The sequence below is a fragment of the Pantherophis guttatus genome, chromosome 4 (assembly GCF_059756535.1).
Source record: "Pantherophis guttatus breed Tessera chromosome 4, ASM5975653v1, whole genome shotgun sequence".
In the NCBI taxonomy this organism is placed as follows: Eukaryota; Metazoa; Chordata; class Lepidosauria; order Squamata; family Colubridae; genus Pantherophis; species Pantherophis guttatus.
In genome coordinates, this window is record NC_142066.1 from 138058361 (window position 1) to 138084899 (window position 26539).

Consider the following 26539-nt stretch of genomic DNA (forward strand, 5'->3'; position numbering starts at 1 on the left):
GGGTATAAACAAGTTGCACAGGGGGTGAGGTGGGATCAGCATAGCACTCCCCTACTGGGACCCCAAGCCAAATGGCAGAGCCAAGTTTTCAGACCTTTTTCAGAAGTGGTTTGGGAATAACGAGAGGCACAACCAAGCAAGTGACAACAGCTCTTTAATTTACAGTGAGACTTCAGCAAAAACTCAGAGGCTGCAGCCCTCCTTATATACAATCCTGGAGGGACTGTCAGCCAATCAGAAACATAGGCGGGTTTGAAACTCCCGCTTAAAAGTATCAATACATAACACTCCTCCCTTCCCAGAAGGCACTAACATTCAAATATTTACATACGTACACACAAAATCTCGCAGGTGCCCAGGCCGAGTTCTCGTCCTAGTTGACCTGCGCAGTTCAGTGTTTGGTGGGGCGTCGAGCTGGTCGGAGGGACTTTCTGTCTCTCCCGGCTCCGCCAATGGAACCTCCTGGATTTTGTCCGGGGCGTGGTTATCCCCGGTTGGGAGTGGCGACTCGCTGGGGCAGCGCTGGAACCAGGGCTTGTCAGCTAAGTATTCTCGCGAACCCGGGCTTGGGTTAGCTGTTTTGGGAAAGTTGTTATAGTTAGGCTCGGATATGTCTAAATTTATGTTTGCTTCGCCGACTACCCTTTTCCTCAGCTGGTCTATGTGGCGCTTCCAGAGTCTGTCTACCCCTACGTCTACCGTATAAGATTTCGGGCCCGTTATGCCCACTATGGTTCCTGCAACCCATAGAGGTCCGCTGGCATAGTTGCGAGCAAACACCAGGGACCCAACCTGAAACTGTCTTAGTCCAGAGGTCTCTCCCTTGAAATTTTCGTGCGAGTAGTTAGGATGAAGCCTATCTAACACGCACCGAAGCTTCCTGCCCATGAGGAGCTCTGCTGGGCTTCTCCCTGTGGCTGTGCATGGTGTGGCATGCTGGACAGCTAAGAATTGATCTATCCTGGCCTGCCAGTCCCCGTTATCTAGTCTGGATAGGGCCTCTTTGGCCGTTCTTACAAAACGTTCGGCCAATCTGTTAGAAGCCGGGTGGAACGGGGCCGATAGAGCATGGCGGATGCCCAGGCCGGCCAAGTAACCCTCGAACAGGGTTGCTGTGAATTGAGGGCCGTTGTCAGATACTAGAGTATCCGGTAGGCCATGTGTGGCAAATAGCTTGCGAAGGGCTTTAATGACTGCCTCGGCTGTGGTAGAGGGCATTAGAATTATTTCGAGCCATTTCGAAAAGGCATCAACTACAATTAAAAATGTTTGCCCATGGAAGGGGCCAGCGAAATCAATATGGATCCTCCCCCATGGCCCTTTTGGTTTCTCCCACTCTCGGATGGGTGCTACCGGGGGATCGGGGTGAGACTCCTGGCAGGGTCTGCACTTCCCCACCCACTCAGAGATAACTTGGTCCATGTTGGGCCACCATACGTAACTGCGGGCTAAACTTTTCATTCTAACAATGCCCGGATGCCCTTCGTGCAGCAATTCTAAGACCCTCGTTCGTAGTTTCGTTGGCACTATTACCCTGTCACCCCACAACAAACAACCACCTTGCGTAAACAGTTCATTTCGTTTGTTTACAAAACCTTGGTAGTCCCCCCCCCGTCCACCTTGACCGGCCACCCTTTCAGCACCCACCCCATCACAGTGCGAATGATCGGGTCCCTGGCTGAGGCTTTTGCCACTTCGGCAGAGGAAATAGGTCCCAAAGTTAATGTGTCCAGTAGAAGGACGGAGGCCTCTGGTGTTGGGTTGGTCAGTAAGTCAGGTAGGGGGCAGCGGCTGAGGGCATCCGCGTGACCCAGGGTCCGTCCGGGTCGATGTACAAGCTGATATGAATAGGCCGAAAGAAAAATAGCCCATCTAGTCAAACGTGGGGAAAGAGCAGCGGGGGTGGGCCTGTCGCCTTCCAAAAGTCCTAGCAAGGGCCGGTGATCAGTCACAAGTTCGAATTGCCGGCCATAAAGGTATTCGTGGAACTTTTTAACCCCCGCAATTGCAGCCAGAGCCTCTCTGTCCAATTGACTATAGTTCCGCTCTGCGCTTGACAGAGTGCGAGAGTAAAACGCAATGGGCGCCTCTAGGCCGTTCGGCAGTCTATGGCCTAGGACGGCACCAACTCCTACGGGGGAGGCGTCACAAACCAATACAAGCGGTAGCGCCGCGTTGTATTGGATTAGGAAACTGTCTTCCGATAGAAGTCTCTTTACAGCCTCAAATGCGGCTGCTTGTGGTTTCCCCCAGACCCATGGTACATTCTTCCCCAATAGCTTGTGTAGGGGATCTGCGACGGTAGCCTTGTCTTTCAGGAACATTGAGTAAAAATTGAGCAGTCCAAGGAAGGCTTGGAGCTCTGCTTTGGTCTTGGGGGCAGGTGCGCTCTTAATAGCTCTCACCTTGCTTTCGGTAGGGTGGATGCCTGTGCCGTCCACCCTGTACCCCAAAAATTCAACGGAGGGGACTGCTATCATACACTTGTTTTTTTTTAATTTGAGTCCCGCTTCCCTGAATCTGAACAGGATGTTCCTAACTCTGTCCCCTAGGTGTTATTCGTCCTGAGCGCTGACTAGGACGTCATCGAAATATGGCACCACCCCGGGAAGCCCTTGCAACAGGCGCTCCATGGTGCTTTGAAATAGGCCGGGTGCTACGCTCACCCCGAACTGGAGCCTGGTGCATTTAAATGCACCCCTATGGGTCACTATTGTCTGTGCCTCAGCCGTGGCATCGTAGACAGGAAGTTGTTGATAGGCCTGGGCCAGGTCTAGTTTGGCGAAAATTTTTCCTGGCCCCAGGGAGTGTAGTAGATGATGCACGATCGGCACCGGATAGGCGCTCGGCTGCAAAGCCTTGTTGATCGTGCACTTGTAGTCGGCGCAAATTCTAATTGAGCCGTCCGACTTGACTGGGGTCACTATGGGGGTTTCCCATTTTGCGTGGTCAACGGGAACCAAGATCTCTTGTTTAATTAATTTGTCCAGTTCCGCATCAATCTTTGGTTTCAATGCAAAGGGCACCCGTCTCACCTTGAGTCTTATTTGGGCTACGTTGGGGTCTAGATTAAGAGAGATAGGGGTCCCCACATACTTGCCCAACGTGTCCCCGAAAACGTCCTGGAACTCGGTCAGGAGACTGTCTTTTAACGATGACTTGAGCATCTGGTGGATGCCGGTGAAACCCATGCCGAGGGCTCGGAACCACCCCATGCCGAGAAGGCTGGGAAGCTGCTTCGTAACGATGGTCAGTGGCAGGTCTCTTTCGTAGTCTCCGTAGGTGACTTGGAACGTGCCCACGCCCTCAAGGGGGACTCGGTTCCCCTGGTAGTCTAGGATGCGCAGTCGCTGTTTGGAGAGCTGGTCCTTCCGGAACGACGGCAGGAGGGTCTTTAGGGTCGCCCATGACATTATGGAGAGAGCTGATCCGGTGTCGATCTCCATCGAGCATGGCTTGCCATTGATTTCGACCACCGTGCTGACTTTGTCCTCGATTTCCGCGCTGGCCTGGTCTATGTGAATGCTGCGGCCATCTCGAGGTTCAAATTCGTGCCGTTTTTTCGCGCCACCTTCTCTCGTTGGTTGTTTCTGGCGCGTTGATTCTGGTTGGCTGCAGCGCTCACATGGTTGGTGTTTTCTGGGCAGAATGGCTCTACAGACTCGCGCCAAGTGCCCTTTTTTCTCGCAACGCCTGCAGATAGCCTCCCTGTATTTGCAGGACAGTCTATCATGGTGCCCTCCACAGCTGGGACAGCTTCGCCGCGGGCTGCCTGTGTCCTTTCTCTGGTGCTCCGTTCGGAAGACGTCTTCATCCGACTCGGACTCCGAGCTGGATCCGGCGTCTTCTCTGTGCACCGGGGCAGACTTGGGGTTGTCTTTGCTGGTCAGCGGACGCTGCAGCGTTTCTGCGGCTTTTGTGGAGGCTTCATGAGCCCTGGCCTCGTCTAGGGCTCCAGCAAGCGTCAAATCAGGCTTGGCGAGCAGGCGCTGTTGCAGCCTAATGTCCCGGACACCACAGATGAGTTACTCAAGCAACGCATCGTCCAAGTCTCTATAGTCGCAATGGGTTGCGGCTTTTCTCAGGCTGGCCATGTATGCGCTGACCGGTTCTCCCTCTCACTGAACACGCTGTCTGAGTTGGTATCGTTGCACAAACTTGGAGGGCACGGGAGCATAGTGAGCCCAGAGCGTGGCCATCAGGGTGTCCCAGGAAACGGTCTGGACCGGTGTTGGCTCGCACAGTGACTCTGCCATCTCGAACACGTCCGGTCCACAGTGGCTTAGGAAGAGGGCCCTCTTCCGATTAGCGGAGAGCCCTTGCATGTTGCTGGCTTCGAGCGAGCATTCGAACCTCGTCAGGTACGAGACCCATTTTTCGCGGGTCGGATCAAAAGGCTTGGGCGGAACGTAGGCAGACATGTTCGGTATGCCTCCTGTAGTTCGCCTCGTCGCCTAGCTGAAGCTCGTGGTCTCACTGGTTCACTTCTTGTGACCTCTATCCCACCTTCGTCGCCAATGAAGTGGTTTGGGAATAACGAGAGGCACAACCAAGCAAGTGACAACAGCTCTTTAATTTACAGTGAGACTTCAGCAAAAACTCAGAGGCTGCAGCCCTCCTTATATACAATCCTGGAGGGACTGTCAGCCAATCAGAAACATAGGCGGGTTTGAAACTCCCGCTTAAAAGTATCAATACATAACAGTCAGGAAAGTTGGAGCAGATTTAGGTTTGCTAATTTAGAACAGTCGGGACTGTATTTATAAATACATATCTTCAGGAAGGGGATTGAAATAGGTGTCCGTACTTTAGTTCAGTCAGAATGTCATAACAAGCAATGGGGAAAATATGGAGCATTTTGTCCCAAAATGAGGGCAACAGAATGAATTCCTACTTCCCACCAAGAACCACAATAGGAGTCCTTGACCAAAAATTGGATCCATTATTATTATTATTATTTTGCCTCAGTTATCCTCAACGTGGCCTGCTCTATAGTCTGTTAGGACTATAACACATTACATGTTAGTGGGAAATCCTTGAATCAAGTTGCAATCAAGTGTCAAATTGGAGGTGATTGACCTACTTAACATCTTTCAGTTCCTCTTGGTTTCTCTGGGTTACGACCCAATTTTATAACACCTCCATCATAACCTCCAAGATTTATTTTTCTACTCTTGCATATAAATTATTTTATAATATAAATAGTGATTGTTCAGTTGGTTTAGGATTTTTTTTCCTATCAGATAAATAAGTAGCCTTGGTAGTACAATGGTTTAATGCACCCTGTTATTAACACAGCTGCCTGCAATTTCTGCAGGTTCGAATCTTACCAGGCTCAAGGTTGACTCAGCCTTCCATCCTTTCTAAGGTAGATTAAATGAGGACCCAGTTTGTGGGGGCAATAAGCTGACTTTGTATAAATATACAAAAGGATGAAGGCTATTGCTTAATGCATTGTAAGCCGCCCTGAGTCTCCGGAGAAGGGCGGCATATAAATCAAATTAAAAAAATATATATTCTAATTTCTGTACACAGGACACACATTTACCAAGGACTGGGCTTTTTCCATGCTATTTTGGGAGCCATCAAAAATCCCTTTTGTGCATTTTGACACTTGGGCTGAAAGTGACCTCCTTCTGCTTTGAGTAAAATAGGAGGAGGTAGGTGGCTGGGAATGAATAGAAAACGAGCTGGAACAATAAATAGTTTGGCTCCTGCTGTCAGTTCAGTCTCAAAGTAGTTGACTGTCACACTTTGGAAATACTGGAACAAAGACTTTTCCTAAAACTGACAATAGTAATTGAGCAGATTGAAATAGAAACTGTCAAATATTTGGTTGATTAGGCCTATGAATATGGTGGTAATGTCTAATGAGAAATTTTTGGGTTTTGAGAAATTTACTGGCATGGCTTGAGAAATTCACTAACCTCCTTCCCTTAGAGCAAGTCTTTCTCTCGCAAGGAATCTTGGGTGGGGGGTCCCAAAAAGCTAATTTATATTTCTCTGATAAAGAAATAAAGGGAGACTAGTATAGATCTATTCCAAGCTATTTAGCTGTCATCAGCTAGCCATACCCTTACTTGGATTTGAACTTGGGCTGCCTGCATGTTAGGCAGTTGTATTAACCTATGAGTCACAAGTTCTCCTCTCTTCATCAGCTTGAGCCAGGGGATATATATATATAAAAGGCAAGGCTTTGATGGTGCAGATGTGTAGACTTTTGTTGTTTCCTTCCCCTTGGACTGCCCCAAGAACAATAAAAACATCTGAAATACCTAAATTTAGCCTAAAATTAGGTTAGGTTTCTTTAAGCTACCTAAAATTCAATGAGCAGGCAGTACACACATTTTTGTAAATGAATTATTTATAAATTAAATAAATATATTTGAAGAGAAAACTCTGATGTTCTAAAAAAAAAATCCAGATAATATACATAGCAGAAAAAATAGGAGTAATCCTCTTGTTCCTTGGATTTCTCACTCCCTTAATTCAGCAGCTGCTCAATCCTGTAGGCTGAATGTGATATCACCCTGGCAACACATTGCTGCATGTTCGACTGTGTGGTGAAAATAAGGTGCTATATGCAGTGGTTAACAGCAGACATGGGAAATGACAGGCTGATTCAAGGTCTATGTCCTTCCCTTGGTTGAAGGAAAATAACAGAAAGGGAACAGATTATCTGCCAGCTCCTGCAGCTGTCATTTGTATCGCATATGCTTGACTTGGTCAATGTCACCCTGTCGGCAGAATCCGCATACTGCTTGGGCAAGCCAGTTGCTTCAACATTTCATATCTTTTTAAATGCCAAATAATGCTTGCGCTCCTCAAAATGCCTGCAGCTTAACACAAACGTTCCTCTTCAAGCCATGCACAAGACACAGAGCTGTTAGGAGGATGCCACCTTGCATTAACATTGGTGGAGGTTCCCAAAAGATATTTTAATATTCAAGGATTATGTTTAATGCCAACTCGTTGACAACATCTAGGCCAGAGGTGTGAAACTCAAGGCCCGCTGGCCAGATCCAGCCTGTGATATGGTCAGATCCGGCCTGCAGTTCTACCCAGTGCGAAGAGGAGAAATTGGGCCAGTGTGGCATTGGCCCTGTCGACGCAATGCAAAGAGGAAACATGCCAGCAGTTTGGGGAATGGCATCCAGATGGCCACACTCACCCAGTTGGCCACTCCCACCTGGCACCCTGAGGTCAACCACAGCCCTGATGCGACACTCAATGAAATTGAGTTTGACACTCCTGATCTAGGCAATCTTGCTTAATCTCAAAACCCTAAGCACTAAGCAAAATTAGTGGTAAAGGTGTCTGATTAGGAATGGGGAGACCAGTGGTGAGATTCAAAAATTTTTACTACCGGTTCTGTGGGTGTGGCTTGGTGGACACATGGCATGGCATGGCTTGTGGGTGTGGCTGGGGAAGGATACTGTAAAATCTCCATTTTCTCCTGATCAGCTGGGACTCAGAAGGCAGAGAATAGATGGCGGTGGGGCCAGTCAGAGGTGGTATTTACCAGTTCTCTGAACTACTCAAAATTTCCACTACCGGTTCTCCAGAATTGGTCAGAACCTGCTGAATACCACCTCTGGGGGAGACCAAGGTTTTGGTGTATTCTTAGACACAGAAGTTCTCTGGGCAACTTTGTACCACTCACTGTCTCTTGACCCAACCTAGTTCATAAAAGTGCTCTTGTAGGGGAAAACAGGAGGAACATTATCTGTGCTGCCTTGAGCTCCTCAAGTAAAGGCAGGATGCAGATCAATGTATAAACAATGTGGAGCTGAGATGTCTTTGCCTTCTTACAAGATTTTTGGTATTGTTTAGCTTCCCAGACTAGCTTACAGATCCTGAAATTCCTGATTGTCTTAACTCCCAGTACTAAAAAATTAAGTGCCATGTATGAAAATAAGTCATCAAACAGAGAGCAAATGCTTAGAATATTCTAGATGAATTATATTTTATTATAAACAGAATTAGTCAGGTTATACCTTGAGAATCAGATTAGTTTGTTTTAACCAATCTCGCCTAACTGGTTATGCTGGAGGATTGGAAGAAAACAGTGTAGAATTTTATCTGGCTAGATAAATATGCTACTAATATTGGTTTTCAAATGTCAGCAACATTATCTGTTCATTCATTGTTGAGAATAAGGCAATAGGTTTTTGCACATTGTTATAAGATTTCTGAAGGAAGAAAATCCTAGGTGAATACACAAGATGTTGTGTAGCTAAACTAGCTAGTCATGCGTGATCAGCAGTGATTTAGATCTATGTTCTGCTTTAAGAAATGTCTGAACTCTTGTATGGGAACATGATGTACAATTGTGAATAATAACATATGTTCAGTGGACCATAATGATCACTGTCTGCAACTTCGGGGGGGGGGGAGGTATTGTTGCAGAAAAAAAATGCCCTGTTTGGCTAGCAGCTTAGTGTGGCATAATCCTAACCTCACTCTAAGAAAAAAATATTAAATCCTTGTAACCTCAACCCATATCAGTGTCTCTGTAAACTATAAGAAGAGTCATAGGAGACTTTCTATAACAATCAATTATAGTAAAAATAATTGGTCATCTCACTACATTCTGCCCATAAGAGTAAGTAAAATATAACTGCTATAGCTACATAAAATTTGATTAACCAAAGTAAGTGGGGATTGAACTCTTAATTCAGCTCCTTGAAATGGGACCACTTGCTCCTGAAATGTTAAAAAAAAAAAGCTAAACATAATTCTATGTCCATATGAAAGTAATACCTTTGTAAAGAATGTGGAGAGCTAAATCTATGTTTATCAGAGTATTCCTTTACTTTTGCACTCCTAAGCAGCTAAGTCAAAATAATACTCAAAATCTTTTGTTCATGCTCTCAAATACATCTATCCATATTTGTTTTCTTACAGAATTGAAGATATTCGTTCTAAATTAGAGAATTTGACTAGGTCTCGAACTGCTAATCAGGAGGTGGATGATTTAGCAACCTTAGAAATATTAGATGAGGTAAGATATTTTTATTTTGTTAGGAATGTTCTAAATTGCAATAATATGCATGCATTAAACAAATAATCACCCTTAACTGTTTTCTACAGTATGTCTTTCTTTGAAGCCTACCTGCTTTTTGCTGTGCTTAGATTAAGGCTAGACAGCATTGAAAGAGAGTCACTGAATCTTAGAACTAATATACAAACCAAAACAAGTGACTTTAATAAACTTCATTTGTCTATTAACAAATATACAATAGTATTTCTTCAAATGTACAACAGTACATTATTTAAAAATGCATGTATTCATTAAATCAGTGTACTATTTATATCAGACAGTATTGCAACCAAAACTATGTTTGGAATCATGCACATCAAAATCCATATATTACTGTGAATTTAAAAAGCAACAACAGAAAATTCAAGAGGCAGAATCTGACAGATTGATAAAAATGAAAAACTGACAGAAATAAAATTAATATATCTATTCATCACTGTAGCTGGATATTATGAGCACAATCCATAGCCCCAAGTTTTGTTTTCTCCCTCTGTCTCAAGCTTGATAATATTGCTTTGAATCAACTATATAAATCACATCTAAAGCCAGAATCCAGTTCATGAAATAAACTGGATAAAGGATAAAAAGATAAAAAAATAAAGGATAAAAAAAATTTGTAGGAGTCCAACATTCTCAGGGGTAACATGGAAAAAGCTTTTAATTGGCTACACAAAAATATGATGAACATTTTCTGCATCTATGATGTCATTTTAGCCCTGAGATTAAAGTTTGCCCACCAAAAAGAATAGAGGAGGAAAAAGTAACTTTTCCCAATATTTGGAGCCATAAAAATCTTATAGTGGTAAAGTTATACTAAGATCAACTCTCACTTCATATTGCAGTATAAGATATGAGTCCTTAAAGAATAGTAGTCTGACTTGAATCATCCATAGGTTTGTATGCTAAATGTCTCATAAGATTCAATCCCTGATATCTCAAATTAAATGTTTCAAAATAATAAGTTAGGAAAGAACCAAGATTTCGGATAGCCACTGCCACAGCAGAGAATCTGAATAAGTACGGAGTTAGATCTCATTGATAGATCAGAAGCTTGGTAATTGGAAATCTCCCAGAGCCATTGTTTGACATTTTGTTCTACTGATGGGTTGCTGATGATGAAGACTTATGGATCCAAAAGGTTATCATGCAGGTAGAATTCAAAATTAAGAATATTGGTATCATAGTTAAAGAAATCTAATATATCTTCTTCTTAATCTCTCTTCAGTATAGGTACTCCTTTTTAAAAAAGAAATGTAACTAGGATTTTTCTTCCTCTTTCTCTCAATTTCAAACAGAATACAATAACAGAGCAACTCGAGAAGAGCTACGCCCGAGGTCAGATCTACACTTATGTGGGAGATATCCTCATTGCAGTAAACCCTTTTCGGAATTTAGATCTTTACTCTACAAAGGTGGGAAAATTAGATTAGTTATTTTGAAGGGAATTTGGAAAGGTCAGAATTTGGGCACTGAGCAGTGAAGCATCTTAAAGGGAAATGCTTTTTGCTTACTATACATTGCAGGGGTCATGACTTGTTTCCATGTCCACAGAAATTTCCTTGGGGTGTTTGCTTAGTTTGTTGGAAGCAAGAACGGAATTAAAAAGAGGTTGAACTTGCCAAGTTATATCTGTGTCATTTTCTATTCTTCACTATAGTAATAGTTGAAGAGGACACAGAGAAAATAAAACAGAAAATCTGAGTGTTATAATTAAACAAATTAGTGTTTCAGATTAGTTAATGTATTAGTATTGATACTCATTGCCACTCAAAACTGGAAACGACAAATTGAGAAATTAAATTGAGAAATGCTTTATCCCGGGAGTCAGGCTATTAAAAATGTGACATGTTGTAGCAAATATTTCTCATTGTAATAGTATTTTGATTTATCAGGTTTCTTTTAACCAATAGAATACATAATATTTATCTTTTCTTTCTATCAGCATTCCAGATTGTACATGGGGGCCAAAAGGACTCGCAATCCTCCACATATTTTTGCTATGGCTGATACTGCATATCAATCAATGGTCACCTATGGGTCAGATCGGGTAATGCTAATAATTCTAAGTAGAAATGTGCAGCAATTAAATCCAAAGCAGAAAAAGAATGTTGAAAAAAGTGTTTTTCAGCTCTGGCAACTTTAAGATTTGAAGCAATTCTGGGAGTTCTTAAAGATGCCAAGATTAAGAAACGCTGGCATAGGCATCATGCAACCTCTGCCCAATCCCTCTCCAAGGCAAACATTCATTCATTCATTCATTCATTCATCATTTGCTTTTGAGCCAAATCACTACAGATCCCTAATTCCAAGGCCAAAATGAATGCCCATTTTGATTGCATAGAACATTAATTATAAAATATGCCTGACTCTTAATTTCAGTGTATTGTCATTTCTGGAGAAAGTGGAGCTGGGAAGACTCAAAGTTCTCATCTTCTAGTTCAACAGTTGACAATCCTTGGAAAGGTAAGACAGATTTTAAAAACTTTAAGGGGTCAATTTATCTCTCAAACAGTTTCTATGCCAAATGATCTCGACTTATTCTTTAGTAGGCTGGGAAATTAGGAACTCTTATACAGGCTATTTGTCAAAGCCTGTATTGGGTGGAGATGGGTTCAAATAAATGTGTTCCCATCGGGGAATTAAAATGTGAGCCCACAATTATCTAAGCTATCACAATTAAACTGACAATTACATACCAGTTATTTGTGGTATAATGGTAATTAAATAAAATTCGCCAAAAAAGTTTTCTATATTAGAAAAAAACGAACGACACTCCCTTCTAACACTAAAGATATTACCTAGTTTGGGTAAACATCTGCAAGAAAACAATCAAGCTCAGAGACCACCAAGGACTCCACAATTCAACCTGGACTACAAATATTTTCTTCTGTTGGTAAAGCATGTATTTTGTATATAACCTAAGAAGATGAGTTTTTAAATGGTTTCTAATTTTTAAAATGTTTACTTAGGCTAATAACAAGACTCTTCAAGGAAAAATTATTCAAATCAACAATCTCTTGGAAGCCTTTGGAAATGCAGCCACTATTATTAATGATAATTCTAGCAGATTTGGGAAATATCTGGAAATGAAATTCACTTCTAAAGGAACTGTTGTAAGCGCTCAGATTTCAGAATATCTTCTAGAAAAGTCTAGAGTCATATGTCAAGCTGGGTAAGTGAAAGGAAAAGAACATTTTACCCAAAAGGAAAACAGGGATATTTAGAATAAAGTTTTGGTTCAAATAAAAGCATTTTATTTCTTTATTTCATAGAGATGAATTCAAATGGTATGGACATGGGGTGGGATTAGATAAATGGTATGGACATGGGGTGGGATTAGATACAGCATTTGCACAAAACCTTGACATGACTTGCATTAATATAATATATGAACTATGTATTCATATCCTATATTTTATATGATCTAATAAACATGCATATCAGAGTTGGGTTTCAAAAATTTTAACTACTGGTTTGGTGGGCGTGGCTAGGTGGGGGGCATGTGACTGAGTGTGCATGGCCAACTTGACATCACTCATGCCCATGCCCACTCAATCACATGACCCCTCCATCTAGCCATGCCCACAGGAAAAGGTAGGAAATTTTTTGGAATCTCCACCTCTCTACCACCACCATCCCTTCGCCAGTCATCCCCATTTCCCCTCCTTTAACAGTCCCAGCCCTAGCCCTGCTTCCTCCCCCCCCGCCTCTTTGTTCAGGCTGCTTACCTTCCGCAGCTGGTCCAGAGTCCGGAAGGCAAGCTGACCACAGTTTTTGGTGGCCCCCAGCCAGCCGCCGCTGCTGGAAAGCAGCTGGCAAAGAAACCTCTTTGAGAGTTGCTTTGTGGCTGTGACAGCTGGCCGCAGGCCGCCGAAAAGTACCGGAGGTCACCGAAAAAGCTTCTGCAGTCACTGCCATGTTCTTCACACATGCGCATCCCATTGGACTTGCAAGGCAATGGGATGCATGTGTGCAAAGAACATGGCGGCGACAAACATAGCGGGCAGAGTGAGCGAATGGCAACTGGGGCACCAGTTTAGGGGCATGGCCAGTTGGCCATCGCTACCGGTTCAGCGGCCTTGGCCAAATTTCCGTCAATGGTTCGCATGAACCAATGCGAACCGGCTGAATACCATCTCTGATGCATATGACTTGTATACACTCTATCTAAGTACAATCATGAGTAAATTGATAAATGTGGGATGGGCTTAAATAGCAGGCAAGGGTGATCAACCATTCACCCTAAACTGCCTGATTCACATGTTTTTTTTGTTAAACATGCTAAAGGAGATCACTAAAACATGCAAGTGTAACATATAAATAGTGTTACAAATTTAACAAGTGTATAAACTAGGCAAGAGATTATTTTTCTCAATTTTAATCTGCTTCCAGATCAGGTCTGTTCTTATATTTTATCTGCGTGTAAACACTTTGCTTTAATCCCTTCCTAAAGTATGAAAATAAATCTTAATGTTTAGAAAGAGTTTAAATGTTTAAAATGCAATATGAATTTCAAAAGAGGAACAAACAGATAAAATAGGAATTCTTAGGTTTTATTTTAGCAGCTACAGCACAGTAATTTGTTTGCTTGCTTTGTTTCAGTGGGGAGAAGAATTTTCATATTTTCTATTACATCTTTGCTGGATTGGCAGAAAAGAATAGATTAGCTCATTATAAATTGCCAGAAAATGAACTCCCAAGGTAAAAAAAACAAAACAAAAACCTTTGTATTTTCTTGCTCTAATAGTTCCTTAAATTCTCAAACAATTTTTTTGAAGTTAATTTAAACTGAAAAAACCCTAACATGCCTTGTATTGATTTTCCGTGTGAAAAATTTCACTTTTTTCCCCACCATTTAATTAGTTATCTACAAAATGAACTTCTGACACCAGTGCAAGAGGTCCTGAACAATACTTTTTATAAATCCAAATTTGCATCGATTGAGCAGTGCTTCAAAGTGATTGGCTTTACAATGGAGGTAGGTAATTGGCTGGAAATATTTAATTGGATTATTTAACAAAAAATATTTAATTAGCTGGAAATAAGGCTGATATTCTGACAAATTAGCCATCAATAGACACATAGATATAAATAATATCTACATACTGTGTAAAGGAGACAATCAACAAACCAAAAAGGGAGCAAAATGACAAAACACCTCCTCATCAGCAACCCAAATGTGCATAGATTAATTCCAAGATTATAATTAAACCAGCAATCAAGAAGTAAACAATACTTCTAGCTGCCTCGGCTAAGAAATGGAGATGAGTGCTACCCCTAGAGTCAGAAACTATTGGGCAGGAAATCTTTACCTATCATGCCTTTGTTATTTTTATCAATAACTCAAGGTGGCAAACCCATACAATATTCCTCCCTCCTTTCTTTTCCATCACTACAACAAACCTGTTGAAAAAGAATTTTCTTACCTAAGGTGGGACTAGAACTCACTTTCCTGGTTTCTAGCCTAGTGCCTTAACCACTATTTAACCACAATATTGATATTTCTGAATTCCAGGCCTTGTATCCATTTTTTGGCATGCATTATTTGGCTGGGTTATTTTGAATTTTAGAAATTTCAACCAGTATATCAAGAAGGAAGAAGATTATAGAATTTTGCTTATTGATCTCGAAAATATTCTGGGGTTACTGAATAAAACACATTTGATTTTTGATTGATAAAACACATAAAACCTTCCCTGATCATGCCTTTTCAAGGATGTTGGAACTTTTATAGTTTTCTAAGACCATCTATGCTTAGGAGATAAATATTGACACATGGCTCATGAACAAAAGTTATCCCAAGAGTTAAGAGTTGAATACACAGGGAATCCGTGTTCGTGTATCTCTTTTTGTGATCTCTTACTCACTTACCCACCATTAAACCAAGAAAAGAAAAAAAGAACAACTGAGTAATAAATATTGCAAGCATGATAGTTGAAGATACTTGATCACTAGCTTCTTCCAGATCAAACAGGCTCTTAAGTAGAAAGGTAATGAAGAGGATGAGACTTCTTTATGAAACATGAAAGTGGGACCTAAATAAATAAATCCTAGAGTTGTAAGCAGATATAAAATCAACTCGACTTGACTTTTTTTTGGTCTAATTATATTTATCATTGTTGAAATCTTTTGGGTGCAATACAAAATCTCAAAAAATCAATAAGTATCTTTTCAGACTCTTAATTTTCTCATAGTGTTTAAGCTAACCTTTATTTATCAAATAGTTGCCGCAAGAATTTAGAATTATATACAGTAATTGTACTACCATAGTTCTAATTATTTTACTTCAGCATCAATTCACATTAGTTTTGAAAAAATAAGAAGGTGGGATGAGTATGCCTTAACAGAACATTTCAGATTCTGTTTTTATTTTCCCATTTACAAAATCCCCTTGAATTTTTAAGATATTTACAAATATTATGTCTCCATTGACAGCCCTACTTTAACTAGGTGAAAATAAACAGAAATGCCCAGTACCAGAAAGGTAACATCTGCAAAAATGTAACCGTCAAATCCAAAATTCTACTGTGTTTAGAAAACTTCCAACATGGATTACAACAGACATACTAATCTGACTATTTAAAGAAAACATTTTGTTTTTCACAGGGAAGCAGTGTGTTCCACTAATAAATACATTTGAAGGCTAGATGTCACTTTGCAGCATAAAATCAGACTAAAAGTTATGTGGCAAACCCAATTAAAAGTGGGGGGTTGGAGGCAGGGGGAGTGATGCTGGAAATAAATGGCATTTATGCCATACAAATTAGATTGACCCATATTTAATGTAATAGGAGACTACCCCAAGATTTCAGCTGCAATATATATGTTACTGTGAGATGACCAAAATTGGCGTAATAATTTCAGTCAATCCTGCAATAATTTAGAAAATAAATACAATGGCTAAATGGCTATTTTAGTTAAACACCTACTGTATATTGCATAGTGCAAAAAAAAAAAGGCAAAATACATTATACATTGGATTCCCATGATAAGGTATAACCAAACACATTATTATGCTTAGAAGTTGTACTTAGGCAGGATGCAAACTTGGGCTAGATTAAGATTTACATGTAATTTTAAAAAAACAAATAACTTTCTCCTCTACTTGTCATTTACTGTTGCAGCATCAAGAACTAGCTTTCAGTAAACAAAAATCCAATTACAAAATAAGAGAGAGAGAGACTGAAGTCAATTTTCTTCTGTGGGTTTATTTCATACAAATCAACTAAATGAGGTGTATTATTATAAGCATGAGTAATGGCAAGGTTCAGAATTACATTGAAGTTCAAAATAGCCAGAAGAAGCCAGGGTGGGAATTTCAGTCCAACATAAAGGGAGGACTAAGAAAGAGATCTGTCAAAAAGTCATCCTAATTCCTTTAACTCTGAAGGTTTACCTGGATAACCCTACATTTTTAATATTCCAATGTCATCCATGTGGTTAAGATTAAGGTGAAGTGAAAGAGATGCAGCTATTAGAGAAGGCTGATTTTTCATTAAGCGCAAAATCAATATTAACTGATCGTTCTCTGTTCTGCCTGTTTTAAGACTGAATTGGAATGCTTTTGTACACTTATTTTTCAGGAACTAGAGTGTGTATACTGTGTACTTGCTGCCATTTTAAATGTGGGTAACATTGAATTTTCATCAGAGGTAACCGAGTACATGATTGACAAGAGCGTAATTTCCAGTCCAATGCCTCTGGAGAATTGTGAGTTATTCTTATTTTTTAAAATAGATCGGCAATGTGTGTCTTGCTTGTAGGGCTTGCTTTCAGGGAAGACTGCATATCACGCATTGTAATTTGGAACCTCCAAATATTTTCATCTTTAACTATTATGATCTTTGCCAAAATGATCAGTGTTCAGAGATTGCAGCATTTGAAGCAAAAGCATCTGGAGAATGCCAGTTTCTTATATCTGACATATAGGATTACGGCCTTATTCAGCTGTCTTGTACATTACGAAATCTGAAGCAATATGAACATAGCAGAATACTATTGATAAAATTCTTCAAGACCTAAATCCAATCTTATTGACCTTGTCAACAAATGGGAGCCCGGTTTGGCCACATTAACCTTGTGGATGTCTACAAGTGTAATGAGGTTTCCCCTGATGACATTCAACCTCAATGTTTTCTGTTGAGATACTATGTCTAATAACATTAGTGTAGCCATTTAGAAAAAAAGGGAAAAGTCTACAGTGTCATGTATACTTAAGAGAAAGCTTCAAATCCTAGTGAAAAGCTTGCATGGCATTGCATTGTGAAACCATAAAAGATTTGATGTAGATTAGGCAAGCTGTAAACCCAGGGCTGAAAGTAGCAGGCAATTACTCCAGACATTTTAATAAGTAGTGTAATTCTTTCATTGCAGTTTTCTGCTTAGGGAAAAAGAAGTGTTAAAAATGAGGGAAGACAAGCCAAAAGGGGAAAAAAAGGTTATGTCAAAAAGGACATACTCAGTCCTCATTCGGTTAAAATATTTTTCTATTTCTGCAGATCTTAATGTCTTGCTGAGACCTTTCTCATGTGGGGTGGAGAGTGTCTTTTGGCTATATAAAAATTAGTATTCCAGGGAACGAAATTTGTTGTTAACATATTGGGTAATTTTATTCTGTTTATTATTTATTCATATTTCTTTGTACTTTCTGTGGGGCAATTTTCTTCCTTTCATTTGAAAAACTCCCTTCCTTATAATATTGAATAAAAATAGGAAGCACAAGTTTACTTGTGTTTACTGAAGAGTGCTTTAGAAAAAGTACTTATACAAAACTAAGTAACAGGCCTGAACTTTCTGAACACATCTATGGAAATATGAAAATAACACAATTTATTTGATTTCTAGCTGCTTCCTTGTTATTTATCCAAGCAAATAAGTTGCAAGAAGCCCTAACCTCTCATTGTGTGGTTACCCGAGGGGAAACAATTATACGACCCAACACAATGGAAAAAGCTATTGATGTGAGAGACGCTACAGCCAAAGCATTGTATGGGTGGCTCTTTAGTTGGATAGTCAATCATATTAACATCCTGCTCAAACCAACTATAGGTTTAAGGTAAGATTCCCTCCACCTCTCTGTGAATTGAGATGACTTTATGAATTGAAGATCAGTATGGAATGTCTTATAAAGGGGACAGGCATAGTCATTTTCTTCCATTCAGAGCTTTCAAAAATTTCAGTGTATTTATATAAAAAATATTAAGTATATGCATATTCTTAATATTTTTTTCCTTCTTTTTTCTTTTCTATTTATTTTGTTTAAATAAATAAAACCCAAAACAAAAATGGAAAACAATACAAGTTTCTCACATGATATACAAATATTTATGTGTCATATATGCTTTGTCCAAGAGCTCTGACAACAGAACAATTGTTTCTGTTGTCCCTTTGTTTTCAGAAATTAATTCGTGCAGTTGGGATATTTAGCATTTGATAAACAGCCGTTCCAGAATTCTGGACATTAGACTCTACCAATTTCTGCCTAGCATAATTCCTAAGCATTTTAAAGATCTTTTTGTGAAGTTGAAATGAAACAACTAAATGAGACTGGAATGTAATACAAAGCTTTTGTATTTTCAGTGGAAGCGATAAAGGACTAAACATTGGAATTCTTGATATCTTTGGTTTTGAAAACTTCAAAAAAAATTCTTTTGAGCAGCTCTGTATCAATATTGCCAACGAACAGATTCAGTTTTACTTCAATCAAAATATCTTTGCATGGGAACAGGTAGGCATGCTTACATGCATATGCATACAAATATACTTTTCTCCATTTGTGATGTTCTAGGAGCTATTGAAGGACTTGGAAACTCAGTTCATGCTGCTGAGGAAAATTTTAGTTGAGGGACCACTGGATATTTTCCATATCCAAATGAAGGTTGGGACATGGTTGTCGTAAGCCAGATGAGCTTTAAAAACAAAAACAACTTTTCAGTTTCAAAATAGCAGAAAAAGAAACAAAGCAGAAACATTTGCTAAAAACTAGATGAAAAGGTAGGAGGGTAGGGCTGCTTTTTAAAAGCATATAAAGAAGAGAAGATCTCAACAGGGATGTCGAGATGAATAGTTTTCATTTACTATTGAGGAACCAATCAGGAACAATGAAGCTTCCAATCTGTCACTCATGCAGCAAATGAGAGAAAGGGGCCTACACATGCCCAGGCCAAAACCATGCTGAGGTTAAAGTATGTTGAGCCAGATGTGCTGAACATGCTATAACCTGAATATGCTATCAGCAACAGGGGTGGGTTCTACTTACCTTTACTACCGGTTCGCAATGGGAGCACACGAGTGCTTTTGCACATACGCAGATCATCCATGATGACATCGTAGCGGGTGGGCGGAGCCTCCTGCCGGTTTTACTACCGGTTCTATAGAACCGGACCGAACCGGGAGCAACCCACCACTGATCAGCAACATGTGGCTCAGAATGTGGAAAAAGTGGGATGGTCAGTATATGAGGAGCACAGACTGTTTCTCATTAAGAAGCAATTGTGCAAATTTTGTAGTGTAAGCAGGCAGAGAAAGAAACTGAAAGAAAGAACTTGATAATTTCTGAATTCATATATTTTTATCTAGCAAAGGTAATCTTGGCTTCCTTGAAGAGGAAAAAAAAAGTAGAATTGGAAGAAGGGTATGTGTTTGTGTGTGTGTTCTGTGCACAATTGTTTGATTACTTTCCACAAGTTAAATGTCCATCTGAAAATGCATTAAGCTTCTCATTTAGAGTATCCAGGCAACAGAATGAAGTGATAATAGGTTTGGTGCAAATACAATTTTGTTTTGATGTGGAATAAAGCGTACAGTATAATTTATGGTTCAAGAGCAAAAATAAAAATAAAAATGGACAGCACACTGAGCAATTCTTTATATAAAAGCGACTGTGTTATTAATTTGCCAGCAAGCATATTAACTATGAATCCAATTGGGAGTAGGAATTTGCAGTTTTATTTCATGTAGGAAATATCCCATGTTAATTTGAAAGATCAGTGGTGGGTTTCTACTGGTTTGCTGCAAACCGGTAGTGGAGGGGGTGGGAGCAGTGCCCCGGTTCAGACCTGTTTGCAAGAACTGGTAGTAAAACCAGTGGGAGGCTCCGCCCACCGCTCTGGATGTCGTCATAGGCAATCTGCACATGTGTCCATTGCAAACCAGTAGTAAAGGTAAGTAGAACTCACCCCTGGGCAGGAAGCTCCACCCACCCTCCTGGACGTCATCACGGATGCTCTGTGCATACACAGAAGCGCTGCGCATGAACGAAGCAAGAGTGCATGCGCTCCCAGTTCTGAACCTGTAGCGAAGGTAAGTGGAACCCACTACTGTGAAAGATGGATAATTTAAAATAATAGTAGAATGTATTTGATTTTTAAGATGGAGATAAAACAAAATGGTACAATTACTGAAAATGGGTAAACTTGATGGGTCAGTAAACAGACTTGTGGAGTTTATGAAAGAAGAACATTCAGCTGTGAGCATTAAAACAGTGTTTGGGATATTTGCTTTGGAATATTTGCTTTCTTCATTGGAGAGAAAGAACAAATGTTACAGAAACCCCAAATGGATGCAGCTGATTTATTCATAGTGTAGAAAAAATGTTACAATGCATTTTCGGCCCTTAAGTTGAGTGTTGTTACCCAGTAATTTCAATGACAGCTTTGTAATTCTTCTTAGGGATCCACAGTTTGAAATAGGAGGCAAACAAGTGCTGCTCTGTCCCTCTCCTGAATTCAAGAATATATTACCAATTTCTCATTGAGGACTTGCTCCATGAGCATATTATTAGATACAAACTTCCTCCAAATTCCTTCTGCTGTGCTATGTCAGGAATATGGCTTGATGTGCAGGGACCAGGACTCCTGGATTTTCTTACTTCTCTCTCAGAAAGCACAAATGGCATGGCTACTATTTTGTTTTTCCAGTACATGTCCTTTGCTTCAAGGATGCTATTCAAAAGAGCCTTGGTAGTACAGGGGTTTAAGGCACCCTGTTATTAAGCTGGTTATTAAGACCAGCTGCCTGCAATTACTGCAGGGTTCGAATCTCGCCAAGGCTCAAGGTTGACTCAGCCTTCCATCCTTTCTAAGGTAGGTAAATTGAGGACCCAGTTGTGGGGGCAATAAGCTGACTTTGTATAAATATACAAAAGGATGAAGGCTATTGCTGAGCACATTGTAAGCCGCCCTGAGTCTTCAGAGAAGGGCGGCATATAAATCAAATTAAAAAAAAAAAAAAACAGGTTCTGACAGGACCTGGAGAACTGGTAGCAGACATTTTGAGTAGTTCGGAGAACTGGCAAATACCACCTCTGGCTGGCCCCAGAGTGGGGTGGGAATGGAGATTTTGCAATATCCTTCCCCCAGGAGTGGGGACGGAATGGGGATTTTTGCAGTATCCTTCCCCTGCCACGCCCACCAAGCCACACCCACAGAACCAATAGTAAAAAAAATTGAATTCCACCACTGCTTCATCTCATTCTTTTCTCTTACATTTCCAGTGAGGTTTTGGTAATAATAAGGTCTGAGGCCTAGACTCTTGTGGTCTTCCCAAGAGCAGTTCAAAAAGAATAAGTAGAAGCAAGTACATGACTGGTTGAAACTGGGGAGTGAGAAAGTCATGAAAGCAGAAAACAGGAATAGAAAGTTTATAGAGAAATGCCAAGTTTTGGGACAATTTGTCAATTTGATCTTTGGCACCAGACTTAATTTTTTCCTGTGCCATTCTGAACAGTTTGGAGTTATTCTTGATACGCTTTGAAGGCCAGCCTTGCCTAGTCTTAGGTTTACTTAAGATGTTTTGGAAGGTTTTAGTTGGTTTGTATGCTACTCTTTTCTATTGGATTTCAAGTCTCATCTTCTCCATAGAGTACATAAGTGATCTATGGAATTCATTCATGGAATTCATTGTCACAATATGTTTTGAGAACTACTAAATTGGATGACTTTAAAAAGGATAAATAGGATAAATTCACGGAAGAGAGATTTATAACCGAAGGTCAAATAGTCTTGAAGACTCAATGTTACCTCTATATTGGGTGCAGGATACCTCCAGATATAAATTGTAGGGAAACAACTATGGTAGGAGGAAATGTCACATCTCCAGCTTAGAAGCATCTCAGAGATATTTGGTGTAAGAAACAAAATTCTGAATGAAAATTTGACCTGATCCAGTTAGGATTATTCTAACATTCTTTTTAATGAGTTTTCCCTTAATTCTTTGGAAAGGGCTGGGCAACCGTTTTTATTTCTGAATGGAATATGCCAAGCAGTGATGGGTTGCCCCCGGTTTGCACCAGTTCTATAGAACCGGTAGTAAAACCGGCAGGAGGCTCTGCCCACTGACCCTGACATCATCAAAATGCTTCTGTGCACGTGCAGAAGAGTGCACATATGCGCAAGCGAAGCGAGCGCATGCGCACGGCCCCATTGCAAACCAGTAGTAAAGGTAAGTAGAACCACCCCTGATGCCAAATGCCAGGAACATAGCATTTGTAATGCAATACTTGTTTGTCATGCAAACCAAATTTACCAAATTCCTCTATCCTAGAGAAAGAAGTGTCATTAAAATCCATCACTGAATTGGATTCTGAGTAAACTTGGAATGTGGAAGTTTTAAATGTGTCTCTGACTGCTAGCTGGTGATTCTAGATGTACTCTGCAAGTCTCCTGCCTATCTATTCTATATAATGGCTGCTGTTGTCCTTAATAATTTATGTTGTACATGACTAGTGCTTTTTTTTTTCTCTTAGGCTGCTGCATCTTAGTTTGCTTAAGATGTTTTGAGGGCTTTAGTTGGTTTCTGTGCTACTCTGTTCTATCAGATTTCAAGTTCATTCCAAATGAGGAACCTCAACTGTCTTCCAGTTGAGAAAGTCAACTGATGCTTTATTAGCTAAAGATTTAATACCCCATGTCCACATCGTCTTTTCAGTTCATATTTTATAAACTTACCATTTAAATTGGAACAAAATTAGATTCCTTACAGCTTTATAATAATGACCATTCTAACCATACCAGTGCTAAAGGCAAATAGTGGTTAGAGGGATGAAAATATTAATACCAGCTTATTTAGTGATTACTTCTTCTTCTTGTGCCATATCCATCATTGCGATCATGTTGGCGATCTTATCATGTTATTAGTTATTACTGGATTTTATTATTGTTTGATTTGATTCCCGGCATTTTTTCATGATCCTCTAAGAACTTTTGTGGTAGTATTAAGACAATTATTATGATGAAGGTTAAATCAATTATATAAATTAATTTCATGGCTCGCTCCACTCCCTATTCCTCTGAGTAATCTAGTCGAATTTTTAAAAACAGGGATGGGCAGGGGATAAGAAAACAAGCGGGACATATATCTGTGGTTTCCGTAAATTTTAGTAGGGAACGTATGGCTATTGTTGGCTGCCTGTTCCCAACTGTGCCACAGATTGGTACTCAGGAAAATCAACAGAAGGATTTACTGCTTGATTGGAAATTTAGGTTCAGACCATAGTTCTTAAATCTTTTATTAAATCCATTTGCTCTGCTTTTCCTATTGTTCACATACACCGGGTATCTTTACAAAATACTTCAGAAAAACACTTTTTTTTAAAATTTCTTACAGAATGAATACCTGAACGAAGGCATTGATGCACGAATTATTGAGTATGAGGACAACAAACCACTGTTAGATATATTCCTACAAAAGCCAATGGGATTACTGTCCCTTCTTGATGAAGAAAGTAGTTTTCCTCAAGCCACTGATCAGACGCTTGTTGGTAAGCTGTTGGCAGCTTGTACATAAAGATATATTGGCTTTTTTTTAGGGTTTAAAAAGAAATAGGATTGTTTCGCAGATTATTTTAAAATTGCCTAATTCGCACTTAGTCAACAGCCCAGAAGATAGGCTCAGAATCCAGATGGATCTCAACAAACTTGAACACTGGGTTCATCTTACAAAATGAAAATCAGTGTAGAGAAAAGTAAGGTTTTACACTTAGGCAAGAAAAACCAAATGTAGATTAGGTGAAACCTGCCTCACAAGCAGTAACCGAGAAGGATCTTGGAGTCCTAATGGACAATCACTTAAATATGAGCTAGGAGTATGCAGCAACATCCAAAAAGCCATGCAATCCTAGGCTGCATTAAAAGGGGATAGAATCAAGATAGTGTGAAGTATTAGTATCACTTTATAATGCCTTAGTAAGACCACATTTGGAATACTATATCCAGTTTTGGTCACCATGTTATAAAAATGATGTAGAGACGCTGGAAAGAATGCAGAAAAGGGCAACCAGGATTAGGGAACTGGAGGCTAAAATATATCAAAAACAGTTGCAGGAATTGGGTTTGTCTGGTCTAGTGAAAAGAAGGAGTAGGGGTGATATGATAGCATCATTCCAATAGGCAGCCACAAAGAAGAGAGGATCAACCTGTTTTCCAAAGCACCAGAAGGCAAGACAAGAAACAATAGATGGAAATTAATCAAGGAGATAAGCAATCTAGAACTGAAGAGAAATTTCCTAAAACAATTAACCACGAAATGGCTTGCCTTCAGAAGTTGTAGGTACTCTATCCCTGTTAGGAATGGTATAGTATAGCCAGGGTCTTGTCCAAAATGCCTACAAAAATGTGTGATTGGAAAACAGACACATATCCAAATGTGTATATTGGGGAAATTCTTAACAAAAAGTCATAATTGCTAAAGAAATGCATAGATTAGCAAAAAGTGAGAATGAGATACAGTTTAGTAGAAATATCTATGAAACTACATGTATAAACTTACACATAGACTTCTTTTAAAAAGGCAGACAAAATAGATTCATGGTTGAAAAAGCATCAAACTGAGCAAAGCTGAAGTTGATAGATTTACCCATTTTTACACAGATTTCTCACTGAAGTGTTTTCATTTATGCCTTCAGGGTGAAAATATTCCCACTGCTAATAGTATCTGTAAAGCTAATATTTTTTTGCTTCAAGAAGCTATTCAGCAGAAATATCAGGCAGAACCATAAAGTCTTCCTCTATTTAACCCAGAGCAGAAGGAAGTTCAGAGCATCCTTTCCAAAGTAATTTTCTTTCATATCACCAAAATATTTTTAAAATTTCTAAATGCATATTTACATGAGTGATACAAAAGCTAAGGTAATATTGGTGATGTTATAAGAGCAGTGTTTATCTTTACAGAAAAGTTTGAAGACAATTTGAAATCCAAATATTTCTGGAGACCAAAGAGAATTGATTTGACATTTGGCATTTACCATTATGCAGGGCAGGTAAAAAGACTGAATAATTTTTCTCTATTAATGTGATTATTTTATAACAGGATGGGCTAATTTGTTTCAATACATTACAAAAGTCTAAGCAGCTTTTTACACCATAAATGGTTACAAATATTTACTCTGTGCAACACAGTTATACCTTATATCTCTCCCTCTTTCTCTCTTTCTCTCTCTCGTTCTCTCTCTGTAAGAGAGAGGGAGGAGAGAAAGAGTAAGAGAGAGAGAGAAAGAAAAGAGAGAGATAAAGAAAAAAGGAAGGGAGGCAGGCAGGCAGGAAGACAGGCAGGAAGGAAGGAAGAAAAAAAGAGAAAGAAAAAAGAAAGAAAGGAAGAAAGAAAGAAAGAAAGAAAGAAAGAAAGAAAGAAAGAAAGAAAGAAAGAAAGAAAGAAAATCTTCCTCCAGGATCATAGAACATACATGCAACAATCTTTCTTCTTTAAAGCATTTATAAGTAATACTGTCATTAAAAAGAAATAATAGCTTATAAAGTTGGAAACCAGCTCTTTTAACAGCATTGCCACGTATGCCTAGAGCCTGAGATCAATTTCATACAAAACTGTTATTGTGGCTGCCTTTATGTGCCCAAGAATTCATGGTATATTCAACTTCATGGGTCACATAGGCCTTAGAGCTACTTCTCATATGAATAATGATCCTGCTCTTGCTGAGTTGGCATAAGGGACACTTACCAATCGGAACAGCCTGTGTTAAAGCTAAACAGTCTGCTTGAGCTAGTATTCTCCAGATGATTTGGATTTTAATTGAAATCCAGTATAATTTGAGAACTTTTTGAAGAAAGTTGCATTGGAATGTGTAGATCAACAATACTGACCTGTTTGCTTGTAATTGTATCAAAGTGGATGTCTTTTTGTGCATGTTCTTCTTCAAACAAAGACCACTATTAACACTGGTTACTTTTCACTTCCCAGTAGCCCCAAGTTCACTGTCCATGAGGAAGAACCAAATTGTAAATCTTCCCTGTGAACTCAAGGCACACCTGTCTCCAAGTCTTGAGGAAGAGCCTTAAGCACATATTTGTTGCCATGGGTACTGTGTGTAGGGCCTTTTGCCATATACACATACTCTTCTGCTGCGAGTGCGGCCTGCTCTCCTCCTCACACATTTACAGTATCCTTATATATTGTATATTATATATCTTTTTTAACTAGCAGGCCTCTAACTGCCTACTCAGTTGAATAGCAGACCTGTACAGTAATCACATAGGGATGCGGTGG

At 39.8% G+C, this 26539-nt stretch overlaps 1 protein-coding gene across 1 annotated transcript in view; it reads left to right on the top strand.

Annotated features, from left to right (window-relative positions):
- The window catches only part of MYO3A (myosin IIIA), a 92768-nt gene that overhangs the window by 9749 nt on the left and 56480 nt on the right, over positions 1 to 26539 (top strand). The window contains exons 3-14 of the mRNA XM_060684219.2: positions 8908 to 9004; positions 10339 to 10455; positions 10986 to 11090; positions 11423 to 11506; positions 12013 to 12215; positions 13646 to 13744; positions 13907 to 14021; positions 16627 to 16753; positions 17888 to 18098; positions 18623 to 18770; positions 23648 to 23801; positions 25210 to 25298. Coding sequence (XP_060540202.2) covers positions 8908 to 9004; positions 10339 to 10455; positions 10986 to 11090; positions 11423 to 11506; positions 12013 to 12215; positions 13646 to 13744; positions 13907 to 14021; positions 16627 to 16753; positions 17888 to 18098; positions 18623 to 18770; positions 23648 to 23801; positions 25210 to 25298 — 1549 coding nt within the window. The remainder of the gene's footprint in view (positions 1 to 8907; positions 9005 to 10338; positions 10456 to 10985; positions 11091 to 11422; positions 11507 to 12012; positions 12216 to 13645; positions 13745 to 13906; positions 14022 to 16626; positions 16754 to 17887; positions 18099 to 18622; positions 18771 to 23647; positions 23802 to 25209; positions 25299 to 26539) is intronic.